We start from the raw sequence: 27,645 nt of genomic DNA on the forward strand, positions 1-27,645 counted from the left end.
GGATTTTAACTTAATGAATGCTAACTATTTTTATATTCCTAAAAATATTCTTTGGTGTTTTTCCACATGAGACACAGTTAAGTTCCTTGGGAAGCACTTGATCTTTGCAGGTGAACTTCTAAGCTTTCTTAGGGGGAATCAGAGTGGCATTCCCCTGGGGAAGGGTGCTTCTGTGTAGGGGCGGGGGTTCCCACGAACCGTAACATTTGGCAGGAGAGACATTATTCTCAGCCTGTGTGAAGACCGAAGCTCTGTTACCTCCAGCATTTTGGGGAAGCTTCCTCTTGGTACTATGTAGTTTTCTCCCAACACATCTGCTGATCGGGACTCACAGGACTCCCTGGAACCTCTTCAAATCCCTGTAATTCTCTCTGTGGACCCTGTGCCCCCGCCTGGGATTTGCCATGTAAATGCCAGCTGTTCTGGACTTCCGGACCCTCAACTCTGTCTTCAATGGAGTCTGCTGAGCTCTATTAGAGTTCCCTGCCCCACCTGGTCAAGGCTGAACATTCTAAGACAGCAAGCCTGGGCATTTGAAGGGTTATTTGCTCGTTTCCTGTCCAGAGTCACGGGCTGATATCCAAGGCTTTGAGCACTGCCGTGTCACATAGTTGCCCTGGCTCTGTCTCAGGTAAGAAGGTAAATCTATTCCCCATTACTCCAGCTTGGTCAGAAGGAATAGCTTCTAGCCCATTTCAAGACACCGTCTGCTCAGTGCGGCAGCCTATATTACAAAGGTATTTATTATCTAAGTAGCTTGCATTCACTTCAGATCAGTTCCCAAGTATTTACTGAGGATTTACTATGTCCTGGGCACTAAGCTTGTGCGGAGGAATCAGTCCAGAGGCATTGCTGGCATCAGATTCCAGATACAGAGAATTAAAGGGGATCAATTACAGAACTGGTATATATCTGTGCTGTTAGTACCCCACCCTCCTCCCGGCTCCTGTGCAGACAATCACAAATTCTTCATCAAGGACAGCTGGAGGAAACAAGGAACTCAAACCACATGATTTTACAAATTTTAAGCAGCCCTAGTAACAGACTTAGGGGCAGAAGCTGAAACTCTAGGGAAATTCATTATGCCATGAGCTGTAGATTTCTCAGTTTCCTGCTCTGAACTCTACTCCTGTAACAGTGACAGAAAGCTGGCTTCAGACAGGAGAGAAGGAGGGTCACATGGCCCAGCCCTCAGACAGCGGGTGATGCAGGCTGCGCTAAGGGCACAAGACTGATGACAACACGGGGTTGGGTCACCCGTAGCCTTCTCCACAGCGACCCCACCTCTGCACTAAGCATTTCATAACAAGTCAAAAGCTGTTTGGTGGCTTTTCACGAGTTGGAGCCGCCGATGCTCCAGCTGGGTCCGGGCCAGGCTGGTGCTGCTCTAAATGAGAAATCAGCTCCCCCATCTGCGCCGAGGGAACTTTTTCTGTCATTTGTTAAAGCTTTATTTCCATGGCACTGAGTGAATTTAATTAATTTCACCGCCACCAACGCCTCTTTAGTAAATTTCTCGCACATGTGGGTTCACTAGGAAATTGAATTTCATCTCCAGAAAACAACAGCAACAAAAAAGGACATTCAACGAAAGGATACGAGATTAGTTTGGTGAAAACCCCACATCGAGTCTGAATGGAAATGTCTGTCAAAGTGTAGGATGAGTCCTATTAAAAGGCATACTCAGATCCCACAGGTCTGGAGAGTCAGCGTGTCTTATAAACGCCCAGGTGACAGGTCGCTGCCTGTGCCCTGCGGCACACTGTAAGAAGAGACTAGACACTAGCACGATGTCACTCAGGGTCTCTGCTAAGACACTGCTGGAACCTTGCAACCATTCTCAACTGGACCTTGCCCTCGCAAGACATGTTCTCAATGACCCAGCTCCTAAAAACAAAACGTGTTCTGAAAAGGGCAGGTCCAGCTTTTCTGGGACCCATTAAGTCACCCTATTCTGTTGGCAGATAATTGCAGGGCACCCATCGCCTCTACCATTGCTAGTACTATTGTACCTGAGACAGGTAATCAGAGATGGACTAAACCAAACTCTGCACCTGGAAATCATTGTGGAGAGAAGGAGCCAGTGATGGCCCGAGGCCAAGCATGCTTCCAAGTTGTATCTGCAAGAGCTCAGAATGCACAGAGGCCCGAAACCCAAACGCTGCTCCTGAGTAACAGGGAAACACACAGGGGTTGGTCTTTTGGATCTCAGACTAGAGCAAGCATCAGCATCAACAGCGGTGCTTATTAGCACACAGATCCCTGGGCCCCTCCATGCCCTCCTTCTGAGAACCACACTCTTCCCCCGTTTCCAGTGATGTCAACAGTGCTGGGCATGGGTCTGGGACCACAAGCTGAGAACCCTCCACAGGCACTGGGCTGGGCTTTGGGGTCCAACAGACAGCAAAGCGTGCAGTCGGGCTGTAGGATACATGAGCCACAGGGAGGCAGAGTCGGGCGGAAAGAGCCCATATTTTCCTCACCCGGGGTGCAATGGGATGGTTCTGCACCACTCGGGCTCTGGAGTCAGAAAGAGCTGGGATTAAGCCTGTGTCGCCTGGGCTGGAAAGCTTCGAGCCGGGGTTTCTCAGAATGACAGCAACGGTTCTGGTGGGTGGGAGGCAAGGAGAAACCGCCCACAGGTGTGAGACTGCAGCCAGGACTGAAGGGTGCCTGGGCTTGCGAGGTGGCTCTGGAGGGTTTGGTGGGTACAGGAGTCGGGGGACGGTCCCAAGCAGAGGCCACTGCCACACCATACGTAAGCACTGCTTAATGAGTGTGTGTGAACATGACCCAGTTAAAAATGTCTAGAGGGAACCTGATTCCAAGTGAAATCCTATGCACAACTCCCCCGTGAGGTCAGAAGGAAGCTAGGTGGATGAGGATCCCAAAGCCCTGGGTTCGAGTCTCAGATCCATCGGTGAGCAGCCCTGCACCACGTAGGGCTCACGGACGCAATGTCCTTTCCATTTCTGTGGAGGCACGAATATGGTTATTATGAAAGAACACAGACCAAAGCCCGGAGGGACAACTGACTAGTAAAAAGCGGAGCCCATGTCTGGCCTCAGGCCTACTGGATCAAGGTTTGAGCGCTGGCAGCTTTGTTTTGGTTGGATTATTTCAAAAGAGCATTCCTCACACTTGCCCCATGATTAGACTTGTCCAGAAAACTCCCTGCAGATTTCCAGGCGCCTCCGCTGGAGGTCACAGTTCTGTGGGCCCAGGGTGAGGCCAGGAATTGCACTTGAATCATGGAGAGGCCTCCATCCGCTCCCCATCATGCACATCTCATTCTTGGGCAAACCCGAGAGGCACCGCTCCCTGCGTGATCCAGGTTGCACAGTCCTCTCCCAACCCCAAATCTGTATTTACTCAAAACCACCGCATGAGGCTTTGGACACAGGATCTCTGGGGCCAGGATCAATGACAATGTGGTCCTACGGGGTTAGGTGGGCCCGACGACACCCAGTGACTGGGGTCCTGAGGAGGGGAGGAGAGGATACAGAAAGACCCAGGCAGACAGAGGTCAGTGACGCTGGAGGCAGAGACTTGGAGCGACACGAGGACCACAGAGGGACGCCCAGGACTGAGAGCGGCCACCAGGAGCCGGGAAAGGCAGGACCTGAGCTTCACTAGAGCCCTGGGAGGCAGCAGGGTCCTGCCGCCGGCCGGACTGAGAACTCTAATAAAGTCATTTTTGCAGTTTGACAGAACCCAGTCTGTCACCGTTTGTCATAGCAGCCCAAAGACATGAATTGTCTACCTGCCGGCTGGAAATTTCAGGGAAATAATCATTGCCTTAAACTGACACTTAAATCTAAAAAACTAAAACCACCAATTGCTTCTGGGAGAACACGTCAGATGGTTTGGACCCAAGAGGTAAAGATATATGTATTTTTCACCACCTGTCCTTTGCACATTTGCATTGTAAAGCATGTGTGTGTGTTAGCTATGAAAGATAAACACGTCATCACTGCCTACATCATTAAGTGCTTTACTTTTTCAATTTTATTTTTTATTTACTTAGTCTTTTTGAGACAGGGTCTCGCTATGCTGTTCAGGCTGGCCTTGAGCTCACTTTGTAACTCAGGCTGGTCTCGAACTCACAACGATCCTCCTGCCTCGGCCTCCCGAGTGCTAGGATTCCAGGTCTAGTGTTTTAAAGGTCACATCTTCAAGCAACACGCAGATAATACAGACTGGAGACACTGAATAAAAGAATGTAGGTTTCCCGCATTCCACTGAAGAAATAAGTCACATGAAAGCCATAATCCTTAAGGTCTCAGGCAGAAGGACTTTCAGAGTCGGGACTAGGGATTGGGCAATCATTAGAAAGTCTTACAGAAGGAAAACAGAAGCCCCACAAGATGGTACAAAGCTCCTGAACAATCGTAATGATCAGAATAATTTACTTGTTAGGCTAAGAATGGGGAACCCGTAGTATCTCTATGCTCTGTCCAGAAACGCGCTCAGCGAGGTGAAATGACTGTTCCGAGTAGCCCACCTTCACACAGCTGCGTCTGCAGCCACTCTTACCGTGTGCTGGGTACAGGAGGTGCGGAGAAGAGCCAGCCACCCTCCCGGGCCTGTCCCAGCTCCATCCCCTGCACTGCTCCCCACTTTGCCCAGCACCACAGGCGGGAGGGTTCCTTAATTAAGGCTTCCGAGTCCCGTGGCTTCCACCAATAGGGGTCACCAGACTGGGTGGGGGGCAGGAGGCAGGAACAGCCGTGGTCCCTGTGCTGGACCATGTAACAAGACAGCCCACCTCCCCACCCCCATTCTGCATCTCTCCAGGGCTCTCATGTTTGGAGCGGCTTTGCACCTCGGATGCTGGCAGCACCCCTGTCTTAGTCTCTGTCATCTAACAGTGGTGGAGGCTCCCTGCTGCTGCTGGCCTCTGGGTGACGACGCCCTGCTGAAATGCCCCCGGAGTCTCTTTCCCTAACGAATGCTGGTGGCAAGGCAGGCTGGACTCGGTTGCGGTGGCATTAAGCCATTGTCAGGCTAGTTAGAGAAGTGAAGGGCACTGTGCGGCCTGCAGCGGTGGGAACTGGGCGCCTTCCCCAGGGCTGTCTAGCTTCACGACAACTGGTTGGCCCCAGGGCCTCTGGGAAAGGAAGTAACAAGCACTGCCCCTCCCAAGGCCTCCTGCTGGCCTCTGCTCCCCATGGCTCCCACCGGGCTCCAAGCCGAAGGGGCGCTACTGCAATGGACACCCTTGCCGTGCAGAAGAAGGGGTTCTGCCCCTGACGATCTCGAACCCATCGACTCTCGCCAGGAGGGCCCAGAGGTCATGATGCCGGCTCACTTAGGAGAATAAAATCAAGAATGCTGCCCTGTGGTCACCTTCCCTCCCAAGGGAGTGCCCCGAGATTCCCGCAGCCGAGTATGCTGACTGAGGTAATCGAATGTTTCTGTCCGGGAACGGGGTGATCTTGGGGTGCATCCAAGGGGTCACAAAGATGGGAGCTGGAGAAACCCTCAGTCTCCGTCTGGCCTGCCTGCCATCGATGCGGAGCTGAAAGGGAGGCTGAGACGCTCATCCGGGTCTCTGGTCTTCCTCCCTTCACCCACACACCCACCCTCACATGCAGTCATCCTATGAACGCTTATTCAGTGGTGACTCTAAACCGGTCACTGGGCTGGGCAACAGGGAGTGGAAAGACAAGCACACACAGGTATGCTATACTTAAGAAGCCACTGAGGGACAGATGTCAATCAACAAACGTGGAGGCAGCTCCCAGGGTGCTGATGAGCAGGTCTAACCACAGGAAAATCCGCTGGGGGTCATTTAGGTCACAGGCTGCTGACGGCCTCAGGCTGTGCTTGGCCGCAGTGGTGCAATGACAGTGTAGGACGTCTCTAGTGAGATGTGTTTTCTTCTGACCTTGTTCTATCGTCAGACTGTATTCAGTACTGTAACACTCGGCATCGAGATTGACTTTCATATCGGTACTGCCGTGAGAGAGTTTTAAAAAAGAAACGTGAGGTATCACCGTGGAAGCCAATTCTGATGACAATGTAAGGGACAGGTTAAAGAGGCAGGAGCAAACAGAGGAGAGCAGTCTCTTTTCTCGTCTTTTTGAGACAGAGTCTCCCTATGCAGTTCAGGCTGGCCTTGAGCTCACTTTGTAGCGCAGGCTGGTCTCCAACTCTCAACCATCCTCCTGCCTCAGCCTCCCGAGTGCCGGGATTCCAGGCATGAGCCACCACGCCCAGCTCTCAGCCTCTTTTCTTGATCAAAAATTGGTGTCTAGTCATCACATCTCAGCAACTGTAAGCCAGGAAGGCAGGAGCAACGCTAGGAACACCCACACACACACACACACACACACACACACCTTCCAGCCTGCGAGCAGTGGCAGAACTTGGTTATTCTCTTGATGCCGAATTTTGCTGAGACAAAGGAGGGACAGAGGTTCCCTTCAAACGGAAGTACTCTTTAGACACAGCTGGAAGAGGCTCAGCCACAAATAGCAGCAGTAAAGGCAGCAGTGACAGCTGCAGTACCAAAGGGTGCTCTTCACACATTCGGGGTGAGAAAGGCCCTGCATCCTTCATCCGTGCCTGGGGGGTCAGCTCATTCGCTTGGCTACCAGCTAACACAAGGAAAGTAATAGACTTTTTTGGCTCTGTATTAAAAACTATATCAAGTGCAGAAAAGAGAGATTTTATTTAGTAAAGATTTCCTGCCTCATGAGAATCACTGGAGACTCTCAATAAATATCAGCCAGCTTGACTGAACTCAACACATTTGCAGGATGACTGTGTTCCTAACGATGGGAAGGCTTTATGCTGTGGTACCCATTATCCCAAAATCTCAGCACCTAGCGCAAGGCAAATTTACTGAAACAACACGCTGTGTTCAAAAGTGGTCTGAGGTGGCCACGGGAGGGTCTGGTCCATGAGGTCCCCCGGACGCCAGGCTGAAGGAAGTTCCGCCATTTTGTTATGGCACTCAGCTCCCAAGGCAAACATCCCTTCCACTCACAGCTTAGACCCAGCAAGCCCTGCAGAGGCCTGGAAATTCCAGAGAACAGGTGAACTATTTGGTGAGCACCACTGCCTCTATCACGTAGCCTCTGTCCAGAGCTCTATAAAACTGGCCCAGAGATACTACAACTTCCCCAAACATAATCAAGGCACAGAATTCCATTTGCTCTTATTGTGATTATGCTCCTCTCAAAAGAGAGGGCAAAGCAAAAGCTACCATGTGGCCAGCACTCTGTGATGCACACAAAACTGCCTTTGCCTCCTTGGACCTTCTTTAGGATACGCTTGCTATACCGCAGATGCTAGGAGGCTTCAAATGTCCAGCTTCCCCAATCTCCTTGTGGCTAGGGTTCTACAATTCTGTATCTGTCCAAAAGAGTTTGAAGGTGGACGAGGACACACTCTGCTGTCTCGGCTGCCATGGCTGGAGGACAAAGCTGGGGGTGCTAAAAACAGGTGCGGGGTGGGGAACTGGAGTCCACGTCCAACCCCAGCTTCCTTGGTGTGCGAAGCCTTTGCAGGCGCCGGCTCCTTCACCCAGGTTTCTTAGTTCCGGGATCACCGCTCTGGTGCTCTGCTGTTCCAGGATTTCCGTGGCAGCACCCTGGCTCTCCACTGCCCTAAACAGCATAGTGTTATTGTGTTGTGAGCATCATCCGTGGAGGCTTTTCCTTGAACCCACATCGTTTTTCTGGAGGCAGCTGCTTCCTTATATTAAATTCCCTTCTGCTCAAGCTACGGATGGGTTTCTAGTTCTTCCGCTATAACCTGGCTAATAATATTTGCTAAATGCTTATTATGGTTGATACACTGCATCAACTTGAGAAGTTCAGAAATGTAACTGAGGACTCAGCAGGGAGCCAGGCTCCTTACTCTGTAAATTAACCTCAGCCTGTGCACGAGGAGGGCAGGAGATTTGGTGAGCCATACATAAGGCTGGGGCTGGGGCAGGGTGGGGGTGGCCTGTGCACAGTGTAAGCAAGGTGAAGAGGCGTGATCTCCCCTCCTTTTGCTCTGGCTGCTTCTGCTGGCTGCCACCTTGAAGTGTGCCCCGGTGCCAGGCCACCCTGCCTTGGAGCCAGCTGAGTACGGACTGAAACCTCCACAAACTGTGAGCTGGGCGTTGGGTATTTTGTCTCAGCAAAGAGAGAAAAGTCACCAAGGCTGTATTATTGTATATAGAAATTTCTGAGAATCCCTAATTGTTGAAATAAATAAATTTGCTCCTTCAGGGAAAGTCTAGGTTGGATCTAAAATAGCTGCAAACACAAAGTATTTTGAAGTCTCATGTTCTAGCTTTAACATTCCTTTAAAGGAATCTTAAATTCTATTCTCCCAAGATCCTGAATAAAATCCTTGCTTACCTTTTCATCCAAAGGTTTTATACATTCTGATAAAAACTATCTTTCTCAGTAGGTGACACACTGTGTGCTGAGCTGTGTAGCAGTTCTGAAAAGTAGGTCTTAATAAATGCATTTTTTAAAAAAAGCAAAATGAAACAGGAGTAAACCCATTTTAAAGATGGATGAATTCGAGCTTAGAGAGGTGAAACAAAGTCCTCGAGATCTGAGAGAGCTGGATCTAACCCTGAGCCTGCGTTTTTCCTCTACAGTACAGACTCCGACAGGAGCAGGCGTTCTCAGCTTCTGCGGTGTTCAGATCCCCACTCTCCATCCTGCACCCTGCCTTACACCCCTCTCCCTTTAACCGCACATCTGCCAGCAGGAGGAGGCCTGCGGCGGCGTCAAAACTTGCCGGGGTTTTTCTGTAAACCCACATGTGGCCTTGGCAGGGTCCATGCCTTTTTAGGGATTCAAAGTCCACCTCTGTGTTTCCTGGAGCTATTAATCCAAAGATGCTATTTGCAACCTGACCTAGTTCTTCCCCTGTCAGCTAGATCAGACAGAAACGCCTAGTGTCATGGTGTGGTTTTCATCCAACTAAAACCACTGTTCTATAATTTTCAACTCAATATTTTACCCAGGCCATTCCAGTGCTTAATAAAACCATCTAAAAAATGCGTAACCCCTCCCATGACATTGGAAGAATCTCCTAGTACTCTTAAGAGCGCTCACATTTTTCAAAGAAAAGGGCAATAGGAAGAGACGGCATTTGCCCAGCGAGTACTGTGTCCCAGATACTGGCAACGAGGAGCTGAGTTTATTTCGGAAAACACAGCACACACGGACGCGCTTTCCTGCTTACTTCAGAAGCTTCAAAATCTCAAGCAAGTGAAACACCCACAGTTTCCCAGATAATAGACAGAAAAGCCAGGAAGCCAGCCTGGGTCGGCCCAGGCTGGAAGTCACTCATGTTTTCGTGACACGACAATAAACGTGGTTTTAAAAAATATACACATTGCCGGGGTGCTTGAGAAAACAGTTTGGGAGCTCTACCTTCTGGACTGAGTGGTCTGTCTCCAGGTAACGTGAGGAAGGAAACGTGTTCATTCACTGTGTATTTCACAGCAGATGGGTGGGGAGGGTTCTATTCCAGATCGCAAAAAACAACAAAACAAAAACCCACAATGCGCCGCATTGTAAGAGAAAGTGTGTGTAAAACGTAAACCATCCGGCACTTCAGAGGAAGCAAGCTAAGGTTAAAGGGTTTCTGCAGCCGAGGTTCTGGTGCCCGCGGATGGGGCACCACTTCCTCTCCTCGTGTCTCCCCACCCGGGACACCTGCAAGGTGCTGCACCGTCACTGTCACCGTCTTGGGGTGGTGACAGCGCCCGTGTGCTGAGCCTTCTCCAGCCTACAGCTTTATCATCATGGAAGGGGTGCTCCCACTGCCGAGGGGAAGAAAACAGTCCCCTCTAAACCCATTGTGGAGCCAAGCTGCCGCCTGCAGCTCCTCGGGCTCCACTGAAACAAACTCTGCTGGGCTCCGAGCTCCAGAGGTCACTTCTCTGTCGAGCACACAACACAGTGGCTCAAAGAGATCTCTATCAAAACCCCAGGTGGAGCATCCATTCAACAAAACCGACCCACAGCGATTTGGGGCTGACCACGGTGTACCCAACAAGGGCAGGGAGAGGAGCGTCTAGGTAACCCCATTTTCCTATAACTAGGATTAGGTGGTTTTTTTTTATCTTGGTCTGTTTGTCTTTTTGAAACAAGGTCTCACTATATAGTTCAGGCTGGCCTTGAGCTCCCTTTGTAGCCTAAACTGGTCTCAAACTCACAATGATCCTCCTGCCTCAGCTTCCCGAGTGCTGGGATTACAGGCGTGGGCCAGCACACCCAGCTATAACTAAGATCACTCGCATTATAAACATCAGACCTATTTCAAAGAGACGAAATGGTTTGATTTGGGATTGTATTTTCAGTTTGGCCCAGTCTCTGTGCTTCTTTCCTGGCCGTCTGCTCCAAGATGTCAAATCCACACACTACACGGGAGGAAGGGAAGGTTTGGGTCCTGACCTCCCCCCAGCCCCTGGCCAGGCCCTGTTCTGTCCCAGGGCTGCCGTCCTCAGGGCACAGGAACAGTGCCCTTGGTGTCTTCACACCGTCAGCCTCTCTGACACAGCCCTCTCCCTTGGAAAACGTTCCTGCACTGAACGTGACTCCTTCAAGGACGACATCTGAGCCCTCTGTCCGGGGTGGACACCGTGCCCACTGCATTCAGCTTGAGCTCAGGCAGGGGTTTCTCTGCGCTGTTCCAGGGTTTATGGCAAATGCAAGGAAGGAGCAAGGCACCGTGCACAGAACTCTGGGGACCACATCTGTCTTTCCAAAAGTTAAAAGTTAAGGAAAAGAAAGAAATCCAAATCCGGTAGTGTAACAGCGATGTCCGGATCTCCTGCAGCATCACTGAGGAGCAGAGGGAGTACCTGTCAATACACGCCTGCCTTCTTTGTTCAAATCAGTGGTCTAAGTGTGTATTTGGGGCTCTGTGCCCCCTAACTTTTCTCACCTGAGAAAACAAGATTCCAAACGAGTGTCAAAAGAAGGACCGGCAGTGGTCTCGGTGAAGCCCCCTTTCCCACTGTGGAGCCCCCAGTCAAGGTGACACGTGCTTGAACACACACCCGCACGGTAGCACTGGGGTGATTTTCACGGGCTTCATTATCTCAGCTGGAAAATTCTGCAGCAACTATTTGCAAACCAAATGGAGTTCAATTAATGTACCAGGAGCAAGGGATCAAGACCTCTATTTTGAGAGTCAACATTAGCAAAACTCCTCAAGCACCCAAATGCCCTGAGAAAGAGGGGAAGTAACTTTCCCTGGAGAGGACCTCAGGTCCATCCAGGGGCTCCCGCAAGCTTGCAGGGACCTGCAGGTGGGTGAAGTGGGGCCTCAGCGTGGTGAGCCCCCACCTCAATGCTTTATCAAGGCGAGGGAGAGACGGCTTTTATCCAGCTCATGGCTGTTGCTGTGGAACCTTCCTAATTCATGCTGGACTGATTAAAAATGTGTGGTAATTGGTACAAATGCTGAAGTTTATTTATGAAGGAAATAGATTTTCTTAAAAATAACAAGGCTATGAAGATGTTTTTTAAGCTCATTAAAATGAACCTTTGTGCACTCCGTTGTACATAAAGATGTAAATTATGCAAGGTTCTTATTGAGAAACGCAGCAGCTTGGCCATTCATGCTAATACCCTCTCCCTCAGAAGATCCCAGTAAAGGCAGTAAAGTAGGTCTAAAGCCACAAGGGGATAAGTGAGGCAAGAGCTCAATGCATGCTGGAAGGACAGACAACAAGTCACAAGCCCAAGGCAGACAGGAAGGACTCCTGGCAGGACTGACCTGGGCTCTGCAGAGCTGCAGGGACTCAGGACTCCCAGACAGACAAGGGTCAGGGCCAGAACAAAGGCCTTCTGCAGTGTGCTAAGACACAATAATTCAGGAAAGCTGGCTGCCATGCCGTCCCTTCTCCACCCACTACCCACGTCCACGGAACGAGGCTGGGTGATCCTCTCCGGAGGAAATAAGCAGAGAGAACTTCAAACACCGACATTCACAGAATGAGAAATTCCTCGGATTATGGCAGCTCCCCGTGAGCTTTCTCCATCCACTTCCCCGCAGGTTTCCGTGAGTTTCTTGGACTGGATGGAAATACAATCGGGTAACAAAGACTCACCAGACGTGCGGCAGCTTCCAGCAAGGAAGATGAGGCTCCCAACAAACACAGAAAACAAGCCAGCCTGAGGAGCAAAGAACACCAAGAAAAACTAACAAAATTAATGAATAGTCTCCGGGAATTAACGCAAAATGTGGTATCTATAAAGCAAGAACAAAATTCTGTAAAAAAGGAACATGCAGACAAGCCAAAGAGCTAAAACACAATCACTGAAAGGCAAGAGACACTCACGAGAAGGATCAAACAAGAAAGGAACACACGTAATGAAAAGGACAGCAAAAGAAAGAGTGGAAAAACCAACTCTCGCGCCTAACACCCTCATCACAGGAAAGACAGAAGTGACGGAGGGGGGAGACAGGAAGACGGCGTCACATTAATGTGTGGACCTCGAGGTTGTTCTGTACAATGGGCTGCAAAAAATAAAATAAGACATCCACCGTCTTAAAAAAATAAATCCTTCAGTTCTACTTGAATTTCAAACATGCCTTTATAATTCTGACAGCGTCTACCTTTTTTATGTAAGATCACTTTTAAATGGAGCATCTTGCCCGTTTTGTTAGGTCTATCGTGAATGCTACCAGTAACGCTGCATGCGTGCGTGCCGTGAAGTAACGGAAGTGACGCGTCTCCTCGGACCTGCTTCCTAAGTCTGATTCCTGCCACACAACCTGCTGAAACCTTGAACCTTGTCCATCACCTTGAAAACAACTGCTGACTGTCTACTGCTCTCAACGCAGAGGCTGAGCACCGCAGAATCTCATGCAAATCCTTTTTTCTCCAATGACAAAACATTTCACTTGGATTTGTGCAATTAAAAAGCAACTACAGACAGACAGACAGACAGACAGACAGACAAGTAGTGAGTCTGAGCAAAATGATATTCTTGGTGGTAGAGAGCGTCCATAATTTTAAAAGGAAGCATTTTCCCATCGAAAAGAAAATACTCAGGGGGTTTGTTTTAGTTTTAAATGTGATGGAAAATGTTTAACTTATTTTTCTAAATTGCAGTGGGAAAAAACCAGAACTTTCTTCTGTTTTATTGGCCATCAGTCTACTGGCCCTTCTCATGTTGCCGACAGCCGCTTGCCAGCAAATGCACTTCCTTCTCTTAGAAGGATTCTAGCTCCAGCTAGATGACGGTCTAGAGCAGTGATGGGGAACCCACGCATGTGTGCTCTGCGGGCTGTCTGATCCTCGAAAGCTCTAAAAGGTTCGCAATCACTGCACTACACAGATTTGGAAACGTCGGCTCCTCACACCCAAGAAACCAGTTAAAGTATAAGATGTTTGTGTTTTAGTGTAATGCTGATTTCAAGAGAAAGAAAGGAAAACTCACAGGTACCAAAGCAGGGGGTGCTGGGGACACTGACGTCCGGGATGGTAAAAATTTAAGATGATCAGAAGGCACCCCCAAAAACCAGGGGGTGGGATATGGCGGTAGTAGGCAGGGTGAGGACTGAGACTTTGACACAGACCAGAAAGAGAGGAGGCCATGAGCTGGGAAACTGGAACTGAGGTCCCTGGAGATAGCCAGCAATCCCAGCAGTCTCCACCTCCATGAAAAAGCAGCCTCCAAAATCAAAATCCTCTGCTGCGCGGCTGGGAACGCGACCTGACCCGGGAGGCTGTGGGGCGGGCGGCAGGAGCCCTTGCTTTGCACCTCACAGCGAGGCTCTGCTGAGGGAAGGCCAGCTGCATCTACACCGCGGCTATCCTGCGGGGGCCCTGCAGGATCCCCAATACCTTCGTCACACACAGTCACAGCCACTCGCCACATCTCACGGGCACTCAGTGTGTCAGCCTGCTTAGCTCGGTAACTTAAAAACACACATAGCTCTGTGGCAGGGGCAGTTCAGGACCAAGGCACCCTGGCTCTGGGGTGCGTGCAGGCCCCATAGGTGCATGGGCAAATGCATCCCTCCAGCCTCTCCTGCAGGGGCGCAAATCCATCCTCTAGACCCAGCTCTTGCCAAAAGCCAACAACCAAAGACTGGGTTCCAATGCATGAACTTGGGGGGCAGAAACATTCTAAGCACAGCAGATAAGACATCAGAGGGCCCGGAGCATTTATCTAAAATGTAAAGGAGTCCACGACATGCCTGGGATTTAAACTCCTGTTTCCAACTCAGAGCTAGAGTTTCAGTCCTGTTGTTAGCAGGCGGCCGTGTTAGCCTCTGGTTTAGTTACTGGAAATGTGTCCATCTACCACAGCGCTGTTATAAACGGATTTCAGGTTTTTCTTGAGTTTCCTAAATGTGACGCCAAGCACAACCTCCTGCCAAGGGTTTGTTATGAGGCCACCATGAGGGGTCCATTAAGACTGAAGAAAACAGCCAGAAGTACGTAGCTGTGAGTCTGTTTAACAAGAGAAGCACTTTTCATACACAGACAGCGAGGACCTCACACCTCCGCCTGCTGGGCACTCGAAATGAGGGCCGTGCTGAACGGCATTCGAAGTTCAGTGCACAGCTGAGATGGACACAAGGTGAGGGGGACAGGGATGCCCCAGCAATCCTGGGAAGAGGAAGACACAGGCTGAACTAGAAAAAGGGTCGTTGGGTTACTCAGTAGTCACCTGAAGACCCTCTATCCACAAATACGGAACCAGAGCATTTCGGGTCATTTATCATGCCAGATAGGAAAGCCACTCCAGGGAGCCAGGGCTAAAAAGGAAAAATGAGCTCTGCTGATCTGACCCCCACTGAGGAGAGCACCCCCGGAAGTGAGTGGGTTCTCTATCTAGAAAGGAGAGGCAGGGCCGGGAGCCCAGGTGTTCCCATGCAGCTAGGAACACATCTGCCTGATGGTCACTTTGGGCAGGCTCTCTTCACCCTGGGAGACGACGGGGTTCAGCTCCCCCTCACAGATGGCTCCTCAGGCCTGGGAGCTCCCCTCGGATTGATCCCACGCTCACCAAGCGACTCTGGCTACAACTAAATTTCTCATGTGCCTGGCCCATGTGGAAGAAACACGTCAAAGTCTTTTTAAGTTTTCTGCATCGCTCAGTAATGCTTTCACTTATTCTTTTATTCTCAAAGCTCTTTAATGGAAGTTTCTAGAAGTAATTTTTTATAGAGGTAAGGCTAAAAAAATAGATGCATATGCCATTTATTATTTATTAACAAAACATAGTTTTTGAATGTCTACTGTGTACTAAGCAAAGTTCCAGAAAGCTAGGGTATTCAAATGAAATTACGGGACCTCAGACCTTAGAAGGCCACGGCTGAGGATCAGAGTAGGCTCCATGTAGGATCCTGCATGGGACCGAGCTGCACACACAGAGGAGCCTAACATGGGGTCCAAGAAGGCTGCTGAGACTTCCTGGGGTCACAGGACACTGATTGCAGACCAGGGTGGCTTATTTGAGGATTTCTGGAACATAAAAGATGAAGTAGGGGACAGCTGAGCAGATAGAAAAGATCCAAAATTGAGTTTGTTTGTTTTTTAAATGAAATATTGAGGTGTTTAAATATGGCAGGTAAGAAGCAGCCCTCTGGACCAAATGGGTGGGTTTTGTGTGCTTCTCTGTCCCTTGGCCAGGAGGGTGCAGAGCAGACCCGTGCTTAGAGAAGGAGCAAGGCAGAAATGAAACCCCCACAGGAAAGGGACCCAAATATCTGAAAGTCTAAGGCTGCAGGACTAGGCAGGGGTTGCACAAAGAGCTGAATATGAAAAGCAAGAGACAGAAAGCTTCGCTGCAATCACTGGTGGTCAGGAGCGGGAGGTATTCCTGTGGATTTGGTGCCTGCTGAGCAACCTTTTCCTGCTGTTCGATGGCTGTTTCCATTTGAGAAATTGGACATCAGCGATTTTAAAGCAAACTGTGAGCAGCTGTGTGTCCCCAACAGAAGGGATTGGTCCTGAGCTGCCAGGCCGTTTGCCTCTGTCCTCAGGTGACGGCACCCAGGAGGCTGTGAGTCCCTGGTTTCTGCTTGGCTGTGCAGCTCTGCCAGGCTGGGGAGTTGGAGGTGATGGGAACTAAGATTCCAACACTGGGCCTGCTGTCAGCCAGGACGGGGCTGGAACCTCAAATCCACCGACTGCTTCAACTCTCACTTCCAGAGTGATTTCTCTGTGCCCAACACAGAGACCCAAGTAAGTCCCTGCTGATGAGGATGGCGAATGGATGAGATGAGACACATCCAAACCCACGCACCCAGGCCTAGAGGACCAAGCTGCACTCTCCTCCTTTCTCTTTTATAATCAACACCTGTAATATTTTCAGCATTTTTAAATGCTGTAATGTCATCTGATTTTCTATTTCTTCTTTGACCCAAGAGTTACATTATGGAGCACTGTTAAACCCCCAAACAGAAAGGTGGTTTGATTTTGTTACTGGTTTTCTTGTTGTATCCCATTATCCTCAGAGGATGTTGCTTGTATTCCTTCTGTCTTATGCAACCCACATTATTTTTTTCCTGATCTAGTCCACGGCTAATTTTGTGTAGGCTCTGAGTGCAGTTGAAGAGTATTTTCTGTTACCAAAATTTGCAGTGGATCTAGCTCTGCCTTATTAATTATGGTGTTTGGACTTTGTGGATCTTATTTATCTTTCGCCTTTATTATCACGTTCCCCGTCTTGGCCTGAGAGGGTTACACTACACTATCTGCGGACGTGTCCATTCCTTCTTGTGCTTTCCGCACTTCCCACTGTCCGGCGCGGCTGTCTCACTGGGTACGCTGCTTTGCATCTGCCTTGCGCACTTCTGCCAGGGCCCGGGACTTTCACCTTTGAAAGAATCCCTTCGTGTTAAGTGTGTCTCTTCCCTTCAGTTGCATCAGCTTGTGTTCTGCAGCCCTCACATTTCTGACTGGTGGGCTATACTCTGCCCAGCATATGTTGGAATTTCAGACACTATTTCTTTCCTTTTTTCCCCCTTCTTTCTATCTCCACCCAAGGCAGGTCTCCCCTAGGTTCTACAGCTCCTTGCTCGCACCAGTTCTGGATCCACGTGGGCCTGGCGGCTGAGCTGGATCCGCACTTCCCACGCTGCCCTGCACTGCGGGTCTCACGCCCAGCAGGGCAGGGACTGCAGATCCTCGCTGACCATGGGCTTGAAGAGCACCGCATGTGCATGGAAGTTAAAGTCCCGTCCTCCTCCACTGGCTGGACACACGGGATGAAGCAGCCAGTATTTAGATCAAAGCCTGATGTTTCTCACAATATTCTTCAAAACGTAATTGGGGACTGAGAGACGGAGGGAGGGAGAGAGGAGGGGAAGGAAGAACAAACAGAATTAAGATGTGCGACGTGCATGCACCAAGTCCCCACCATGAATGCGGCCATTCTGTGCTGCGAACATGGACGAATATAGAGCTTTTAAAACTGTACAACTGGCTGACCCAGAAGTAATGTTACTGCGTGCAAGTCCACTGCTGGAGGAAACCTAGAAATCTGTCCCGACTTTCTTCTCGATGTGTTAATTGTTTCTATGACACCCAAGAAAATTTTCCATTCTGTCTGCATTTTTGGGAAATAGTTGGTTCCTGATGCTGTGGCTCATTCCCTGGGCAGGGGCCAAAACCCAGCTACCCCCATACAGCAACTGTATGACTCCCCACTTCTGAGAGCTTTGCCACAGTGCTTTATGGGAGCACAGGCAGAATCACAGAGGACTGCTAAGGTGACCAACCTGGGACACAAAGTCTGAGACCAGGCAGGCAGTGTGCAGGAGCAGGGAGGTGATGAACTGTGTCCTCGAGATGTAGGTCCCCTGGTCAAAGGGAAAACCTCTACTGGGATCCATACGTAGGAACGCAGCCTGTAACCTGTGACCCAGTAATGTTGCTAGTTCTTCCAATTTTTCTGGCAAAGTAGAAATCTGTCTTTATCATGGAAACTCTCCAATTATTTAAAATGGCAACTGATTCAAATTTCCCCAAAACACAAGCTAGACCATGAAAAGAAAGCATCCTTGGGGTGGGCATACTGCAGGCTACCACTATGCTGTTCTTGATCTAAAGGAATCTGTGTGAAGCCGAGCATAAGATAAATACTTAACAGTCTGTGAGCCCATCACATCCGAATCAAACTCTTCGCTATCAAATTCTTAGAAGACAGGGCTCCTTAGATGAGACTGGGGAGAGGCTGGGAGAGAAGAGACAGCATAACAAAGCCATCCGCTGCAGGCCCAGAAAATAGGCCTAAATCGAGGCAAGAGATGGGAGTGGGCTCCTGTAGGAGACCCTGGTTTGGCCTGCCATTCCTTCCTCTGTGCTGGGACCTGACTGACAGACCCACCAGCCAATCCCTGTGCAGATGCAGCTGATGTGGGCGGGCAGTGACACCCCCTCCTTACCCCTGCCTTTCCTTGGAGAGACCCCTGGGATGACAGGAAAGGATACATCTGAGCGCCCAAAGGACAGCTCTCCCCGCCTTCATTCCTTTGGCTTTTCGCCCTCAGCACTTGGAGCACAGCCCGATGCTCCCTCTCGGGGTGGGGTACCGCCGCCCCACACATGTTATAAATAAGGCCCAGAGGAGCTGCTCTTATTTTTAGCACTTCTCTGTGGACGCAAAGGTCACTCTGAGGCTCATGGGCAGCCTCACTCCTTTCCCTGTGTATCTTATTTTCATCCAGCATGCGTATTTTCTGTCTGGAGGGGTTAAAGTCAGATATTTTGGGCAAAATGGGACCCCAAACATTGACTGTCTCCTTGCTGGATCCCTTTAATCGCCACGGTTCAGGTGACATCTGTCCTGCAGCCTGCAGACTCTGGGCCCAGGGCTCCAGGCTGGGGCAAAGCCTCGCCTTTTAGTCCTTGAGCGCAGAGAGGTTTGCAGCAGGAAACAGCTTCGGGTCTTTCTCATTAACTCTGCTCTACCAGGCCTCAGGCAGGTTCCTCCTGACTGCCTGACCCGAGCAGTCAGTCTTCCTGAGGCTCCCATCAGAGGATTTCTCCGAGTCACCTAGGCCACACAGCTCTTCCCTCGCTGAGCCCTCAGCCCCACCTCAAGAGGCAGCTACAGTTCCCATCCTGCAGGCCACAAAACCGAGGTGTAGCAGTGGGTGGGAGAAACTCACCCCAAGTCACACTGCCTGGCAGCAGCAGGCCAGGAAAGGCATCAGGATCTGAGTTCCAGGCCGCCCACTTTCCAGGAGCAGGCCCTGCATGGGCACTCTTCATGTGGATCAAAGGAAAGCCAGAGGAGGACAGGGAGACTCGGCGGGAGCTCACACCCACACACACACACACACACACACACACACGCACGCACGCACGCACGCATACACACACTCGCTCTCTGCAACGTGCCCTTCCAAGCTACCCCTTGGGAACCATGCATCTTCCCCTCTTGAGCACAAACTTGGCCAAAGCCCCTGAGCCCCGAGGCTGGGGACGGACGCTGGGGGGACAGGTGGAGCGGCCTCACCTGTTCTCTGGATCGGCCAGGGCCATGCTTCGAGTGACATAGCACATTTTCAGCGGGATGCTCTTCTGGTCTCTGTGGAAGGAGAATGACTTGGAACTCTGAGGGTCCGAGGTGCCGGCCCCTAACCGAGGGGACTCCGGGGGCGGCGTCTCCCACCCGATCTCGGACACCGGGGAGCCTTTCTTCACGTAGGGCGTGGCTTCCCGCATGTACTTCACTGCGAGAGAAAAGATAAGACTGAATTAGCAGATGGGCCGGTTCCTGCAAAATAACCTCAGCTGGGCAAGGCTCAGTGGTGAACCTCTGGATTCCAAATAAGATCCCCAAGTTTTCCTTCTCACAACACAACGAACTTAGTATTTAAATCACACCCTGATGTACCTTAGAACTTGCTGTCACGATGTCTACACTTGGCAATGACTTTTGGCTTTTTATTTTTCTAACTGTGACACAGTCTGTTTTCTGAGCTAAGCTGCACGTGTGAAAGCATGACCTAGGCTAAAAAATGTATTATTTAATACAAAGGTGAGGGACTGGCCGGGCCCTGACTGCCCACGGAGTCCTGTTCAGAAGCAAGGGCACAGTTTTCCATTTCACAGTGCTCATGGAAGGACCCACACACACACTCACACTCACACACTGACACACAAAAATACACACACTGTGGCAAAAATTTAGAACAGCAAAGCCATCCGTCAGAAATAAAAACTAAAACATGACAGGTTAAATAAATTGTAATACAGCTCAGTTGTTACTAGAAACAATTGGAAAATCTTTTTTAGTGGGAACTACAAGTTTGGTGGTGCACTGTGAGATCTTTGTGTAAAATAATAAATTAATATACATTTACAGTGGCAATTATTTCTGGATATATGCACAAAAAACACTGGCGGAATGGAAATAAAACTCAAGTAAATGAAGAAATAGGTTCTTTACGATTTGTCTACCTTTTTGTAGGATTTTTGTGTTTAACCATATGCACATATTACATTTACAAAATTTAAAAGAACAAAAATAACAGAAAAACCAAATGTGAATGAAGCAGACAGAGATCTGGTCCCCTTTTTTTCCTGTTTTGTTTGTTTGTTTGGTTTTATTTGGTGTTTTTGAGACAGAATCTTGAACTTGCTATGGAGCAAAGGTTGCCCTTGAACTCGGGCTGATCCTCCTGCCTCTGCATACTGGATGCTGGGATCACAGAAGGTGCCCCATGACATCTAGCTGAAGTTCTGGTCTTCGATGTGTTTGTCTTGGTGTTAAAAAGTTATCTTTTTAATTTTAACTTTTTGCATTTCTCAATTCAAGCACTTGGTCCTTGGTCAGTTCTGCAGTTTCAGGCTGCAGCCAGAAGGTCTAGGACCTCCCCCTTCATCAACTACCTGGCCACGGTCCTCTGTACAGAGGCCACAGCCGAGTCCCGCTCTGTAAATGTCACTACAGATGCCAGTGGATCCGGGTAAGTGCAAACTAGAGGACACTTCCCTCCAGATCTCTGCTGACTCGGTCCACACACTGGCATCTCCACTGCCCATGACACGGAGCCAGGGTGATGCGGACGACGGGAAGGAACCACACTGCTAACATCATGAGGACTACATAGGGATTGAAGGTGTCCTCTCTGGACCCCTTTTCCTGTAACCTAGCTACCAGGCCTCAGCTGAAAACAACTCAGAGCTGCATCTCTCTTCCAAGGAACTGCTCTCAACAAAGGCCACCAGTCCTGGGGGGACCGGTCCCCAGAGAGAAGCTTTTCCCTAGGATCAAACACACTGAAAACACAGGGGCGGGGCACACAGCAGAACAAGCTGCATTTTACAAGGGATATACAGCATCTGGAAGAACTCATTAAAAGCAAAAGAATCCAGAAGCATCAGAATGGATCCAGAGTCCCACAGCTGAACCAGCAGCTAAGAGACACCCAGCAACAGGCAGAGAGACAGACGCCAGGGACTCAACTGGAGACCTCAAAAAGGCTGTGTCTGCCTTACAAGGCAAAGGAGAAGTCACTCTGAACCAGGACGTATTTTAAAAGAAGACTCCAGGATTTTAAAGAGCAGCTAGAAAACTGCATTGCCACGAACCTGTTAGCACAGGCTGTTTACAGAAGCAGAGAGATTATTTGTGAAATTCGTATGTTAGGGAATCGCATTATTTCTAGGCACTTTGTTTACAGAGGAACACAGACCCATCTAAGAACAAATGCAGAAAATCAAGGAGGACAGACTTAAATTGTGGAAAGGAAGAATGATCAGAACTCTTTTAAAGATACTAAAATTTCTCCTCTTTAAAACTGTTTTTGTAGAAGCTAGAGCGCTGCTTTTTAATTGTAGAATTATACTTATTGATACACAGGAAGTCCAAGCATCAGTGGAGGCAGATTGAAGACTTTATTTATTGTGTTACTACTCCCCCTGGGCTGGAGACCAGGATGAATCTTTGGGATGGTGAATCAGGGCTGCTTCATGGAATGAAAGGCATCTGAATCTGATCATAAAGCGTAGCCAGGACTTCAAAGAGTACAGATAAATATCTTTCTTTCGTATGGAGCAAGAGTGTGGTTTAACTATAGATCACATTCTTTCATGAAATCTGTCTCTGCCACTTAGGTGGAGGATGAAAAATGGCAATCCTTCTTTTATGTAAAGTACTCTGGTTTATGATTTTTACTGCAATTTCATTGGAAAGGAAAATTGGACCCCCATTTAGAAGGGGGATAAAGAAACATTTATCATACATTTCCTTATGAGCTAAATATTGAACCAGTCTTTCAAGTGACTTCCTACATTAAAGCTGAGAAACTACTATTTAAGGCTTTGTGTTTAATAAGGAAAATAAGGTCTACAGAAGAAATAGCTCAGGTGTCTTTTTTTATTGGGTATCTGTGTGTTCACAAGCAATGCAGACTAGGAAGGCTCCCTTTCCCTTTCAGACTACATAGAAAGAAACGCTTTGCAGGACTGACTGCTCCAACTCTGGTAAATGCTGTGGCTTTATCTGGGTTCCTCCTTGCCGGTCAGGATTGTCACATAGAGTGGAATCGCACTGCTAGGGTGTGGTGGGGCTGGTGTCCGAGACACCAGAGATCGCACTCCTCCACGAAATCTGCCTGTGCCACTTAGAACGGCAAGCTAACGTGTCTGGGCTTCACTTTATTGGCAGAAGTGACGTTCGTGGTGGTTGGTGAGCGAGAGTGGGAAAAATCAAAGACAAGCTTCACACGGGGCTTCTGGGAAGTCAGCTGGGTGGTGCTTAAGGGAAAGGACACTAGACATAGATCTGCTGTTCCCCGGGCCACTTACTGCCAGATAAAACCTAAGCAGCATCCTTGAGTATTAGGTTAGGTGGAAAGAATCTCAAAACTCTCTGGTCTGGGTGCAGAAGCACAGGAGGGGGACAGAGGAGACTCACACTGGAAGCACCCGTCTGTGTGGCAGAGCCCCACAGCAACACCTCGAGGAAAGGGCACTGCAGTAGGAATAAGAGTCGACCTACAGAAACCCTTTCAGTCGAACAGTGGGGAAAAAAGACAGTGAAAATTTACAAGTTAGAGGTGATAACTTAAAAGTTAATTCCTTCAGCCAAAATTCGTCAGTTGATTTGAATGTGAAATGAGTCCTGATTTAAAGAATTTAAGCCTAGATAACGAGAAGTAAGTAGATGACATGATCGGCTGTATTAAGGACCCAGCCTGGTTTAAAGAGGTCCTAAAAGTCCTCACCTGTGTCCAGGAGCCTAACAAAATCAAAGGCAAATCCTTTCTGGAGAAAGGCAATTTCTTTCCAGGAGACAATTCCTATGAATCATTCTACAAGGCAATGAACAGGAATAAAGTAAAAAAAAAAAAGTGAAAACAGGGAAATAAGGGGCCATGAGCGAGAGCTGGCATAAAAACCCACAGCAAAGACTGTCGCACTCCTGCTAGCTAAAGGAACAAGCGCTTACAGAACCAGCAAGAGCCTGAGAGAGCCCGCAGAGATTATTTTTAAAAATGACCCAGGAGATTGGGAAAAGGACAAAACAGAATGTCTGGTAACGGTAATAACAATAACAGAATTAAAACGTCAATAATATCTCAGAAACAGTAATAAGCTGTAGATAAAATGAAATTATATATAAAGTAGCACAAAGATGCAAAACGATGGGAAATACAAAATAGAGACTGAGAGATCTGAAAGATGAAACAGGAAGGCGTAAGATACGAAGGGTGATGAAAAACGGTGGATATTTGTATTTTTTAAAAAATTCTTTCCTCTGGCCAGCCCTGCGGCCATGCAGCTGGGAACTGGTAAAGGGGACCGTGACTCTGGAGGGACAGCTCCAGCTTGGGGCAGCCAGGGCAGATCTAGATGGCGGGGGTAACTCAGTGTTTGACACTAGGACGCATCCTTAATTATTTATTTTAGAGTCTGATGAACTGGATTTTATGACAAATAAACATAAGAGTACGTGTAGAGCCGTCGGTTAAAAACACAAGAACCATGTTCCATGCACTTTTCTAAGTGTTTCCTGTGTGCTGACCCATTTGAGCCTCACGACAGCCTAGGAAACAGCGAGAGTTGGATCAGTCAGCTTCTCACTGCTGGAATGAAGGCGGGACATGCACCACCGAAAGGAAGAGGGGCTTATTTGGGCTCTCGGTCTCCGAGGTCTCGGTCCATGGCTGCAGAGCAGAGCATCGTGGCGGGAGGGCATGGTGGATGGAGCTACTCGACTAATGGACTGGAGGAAGCAGAGGGCAGAACAAGAGCCGGGGAGGAGGAGGACAGGGACCAGGTACAGTCTCCAAGGTCACAAGCCGCGGACCACACAGACGCCAGGAAGTAAGTTTCACTAATCGTCCAAGTATCTGTCAAGCCGGTCAAGTTGACAACCAACATGAGCCATCGTGATACCATCACGGTCCCTATTCTACCTAACGCCGTGGGGAGAGAGGCTGAGTCACACGTGTAAGTCTGGCTAGGCGGTGACACGATCAGGCGGCAAACGCAGGAATACCGGCTTCCAAGTCTGTCCTTTTAACCATGAAGTAACACTGTCTTTCACAATTCTGTTTTCTAAGTATGTGTGTGTGTGTGTGTGTGTGTGTGTGTGTGTTTAAGCCAGTGTTTTTCTGTGCTGGGAGAAAACATTCAATTAAGAGGCGGTTGCCTGCAACATAAGAGAGTTTGATTTTGTAAGCCTGAACTATTAAACCGTGGCATTTCAATAAACGCCTTTTAAGACACCATAATGTGTGTTCATAACAGAGGGTTTAACCAGCAGCACGGAACAGCTATGTCTGCATAATTACACCTCCCTGCGCTTCCAGAGAGTAATTTCAGGCAAAGAGCTGTTGAAACCAATCAAGAAGCAGCCGGGCCCAGTTCAGGGCGCCTGATCATCTGAACTAATTAATAAACCATGCCCCTTCTGGGCACCGTGAATTAAAAACTGTAGCTGTGCAATTAAAATTCCAATCTTCAGTTAAAAGAGAAGAGGGAGGAAGCTGCGAGGAGTGGTCCTCAAACCCACAAATCCACGAGTCAGTGTCAACGTGGCCGCGGTTTTTCAGCTGAACGACAGGCAGCAGCGAGGCTTCCAGAACACTCAGGAAAGCCCAAGTCTGCCAGGGCCCAAGTTGCCACCCTTAGATCTCAGTTGGGACGGCCAGATGGCATCTGAGAGGCAAAGCACACACAGGCCTTTCATGAGAAAAGGCTGGAGGCAAATCCCATCCACCCACTGACCCGGCCGGTTTCTAAGGAGCCAGAAAACCCTCTTGATAGGTTTAAGTTTTCTTCTTAAACATAACAACCACAGAAAAAGGTCTCCAATTCCTGGAAGGGACAGAAGTATTTCATCACTGTAGGGCATCTGAAAACAAAATGTGAATTTCCTCCTAAGATGATGGAGGGGAGGGAGGGGAGCTAGAGGTGAGAACCCTGGACACGCAGACCCTTTGGCGGGCCTCGCAAATTGAGGACAGCTGGGTGGCGGGATTTGGTGGCAAAATGCAGTCTAGGCCTTTCCTTAATAGTGTTTTCCTAGGTCGCCATAGAGAGGGAGGAGGCAGAGGGAGGTCATTTCTACTTCCAAAAAGACCAAGAAATGATGAAAGAGGCAATATAAGCTTCTCAGAAACCACAGCTAATCTCTCAGGAGGCTGACAGCGTGGTGGAGAGAATTGGCCCTGGGAATCGGGGACCTGGAGCTCGGCTCCTGCTCTGCAGCTAACTAGCTCTCTAGCCCTGGGCAAGTCACTTCTGCCCCCAAATCTCATTTCCCTCACCTGTCAAGAGAGGAAATAAAGTCTCTCCTCTCCAAGCAGTACAGGACTCCTTGGGAGCTGCCTCTCTAGCAACATTAAGGCAAAGTGCTTGTGTCACCGCCTCTGGCTGTGTGTGTGTCATCCCCGACAAAGAGCCCTGTTAAAGTGGGTGCCAGTCCCCAGCAGGGCTGGGGTACAGCCTGGGAGCCCACGGCCCCTATGGCACCTGACGAAAGTGAGAAGACCCCTCTGTGAGGTTGCACACCGTTTCTTTGGTTTGGCAGTGTTGTTTATAAGAATCGTCATTTTGTTCATCTTCCGATGTGTATTTCACTTCCCTTCCTCCAGGTGGGTTCATGCAAGTGGGATTTTAGAAGGCAATGCAGGACCAAGGGGTCCTCGGGGGCATGAGGACATTAGGGTGACGGTGCTGAGTTTTAACATGTGGCGTCAGGAGCGAAGTGGGGCAGGCGTGACTTTGGGGAGGAGCTGCTGACTTCCAAATACAAACCATCTCTGGACCTCCCTCCTGCAGAAAATCCAGCCTCTGATTCTGATCATGGTCCCAGAGTGTGACAGTGCCCCAGGGAAAGCGCCCTAACCTACAGCTGGTCCTGTAACTTCCCACAGACCCTGACAGGTCCCTCACCAGTTCAACAAATGCTGAGTAAGTTCTTGCTCTGGGAAGGGGGGGTCACAGGGGCAAGACACACAGGCTGCTTCCCTGGCACACATGCATTCCGATCCCCATGAGCCCACTGGGGGACGGGGTGGGGAGACAAATAGACCCACACAGACACTCAGGCCTGGGTCTGCCCTGTTCCTACACAGCCGCTCACCACCTGACACCTGGCCATTTCCCATCTGCTGACTCAGCCCCCACCGTTCACACGGCACAAGGCGCGGTAAACACTGCTCAGGACCTCCCTGCCTGCTCTCTGTCCACACAGCTTCCTCTGCACGGGAATCTTTCTGGAAAGCGCTGTATCCTTTCATTCCCTAGCTAAGGCTTCCTTTCTCCTTTCTCTTTTCCAGCCTTTCCAGCACCACATGCAACTGTACCAGCGGGGAAACCCACAGCCTTTCCATGTCTGTGTTTCTCCATCTGTAAACCGAGGATAAGGAGCACTGTGCCTTTTCACATCTGCATCGCAGGAATTAGCACAAAGGCCTGGCACTAAAACACAGAATTATTGACAAGTGGGTCTCTAAGATACGATCTGTAGCCTTATTTACTCTTCATGAGAAATGTCATAAAAACCGATCTCCATTCTGGATGAAGCAGCAGAGCCGAGCTCAGCGATGAATCCTCCAAGGCACCAGGTCCAGGACTGACGGGGAGGCCCAGGAATCCCTGCACTGTATCCAGAAGGGAATCAGTTTTAGACTCTATGAGCCTTAGGGTGACGATTCCATTCTTCACCATGAACAAAACGGGTTACAGACTAGATGCTGCAGACTGGCCAGGGGGCTGGACGCACATTCTGAGGGTTTTACCATCTTGCCAGGGAGAAAAGGCTCACATGCTGAAAACCTAAGAGGAACTGCAGGGTGCAAGTCAGTGCACAAAGAGCAGCCTCCAGGTGACTCCTCAGGCAGTGGTTAGGAACCAGGAGGACAAGGGCTAATGACATCACAGACTCCACCCTCAAAAGTCTCCAGCAGGTCCTTCACAGTCAATCAGGATTTCTGTTCCTTGGGAAAATGCGGGACCCGTTTGGGCAGCCCCAGCCTAAAATCTGAAAAAAAGCAGCAAGGGACAGGCAGAGGGGCTGTCCGCACACTTCAGTGCAGCACTGTGTTCTTTCCAGGAAATGAGACAGAGGCAAGGGGCGGCTGAGCCTCCCCCGCCCCGTCCCCCTCTCAGGGACTCCCGACAGATCACGCTCCACTGCCCCAGGCACGAGCTGCTAACAGCACCCTACAAATCAGACTCAGGGC

At 49.5% G+C, this 27,645-nt stretch overlaps 1 protein-coding gene across 1 annotated transcript in view; it reads right to left on the reverse strand.

Annotated features, from left to right (window-relative positions):
• The window catches only part of Sntb1 (syntrophin beta 1), a 199,580-nt gene that overhangs the window by 89,066 nt on the left and 82,869 nt on the right, over positions 1-27,645 (reverse strand). Inside the window, exon 2 of the mRNA XM_003480170.3 lies at positions 19,458-19,674. Coding sequence (XP_003480218.1) covers positions 19,458-19,674 — 217 coding nt within the window. The remainder of the gene's footprint in view (positions 1-19,457; positions 19,675-27,645) is intronic.

The sequence above is a fragment of the Cavia porcellus genome, unplaced genomic scaffold (genome assembly GCF_034190915.1).
Source record: "Cavia porcellus strain 051 isolate PalLab524CR breed Dunkin Hartley unplaced genomic scaffold, mCavPor4.1 scaffold_10, whole genome shotgun sequence".
In the NCBI taxonomy this organism is placed as follows: Eukaryota; Metazoa; Chordata; class Mammalia; order Rodentia; family Caviidae; genus Cavia; species Cavia porcellus.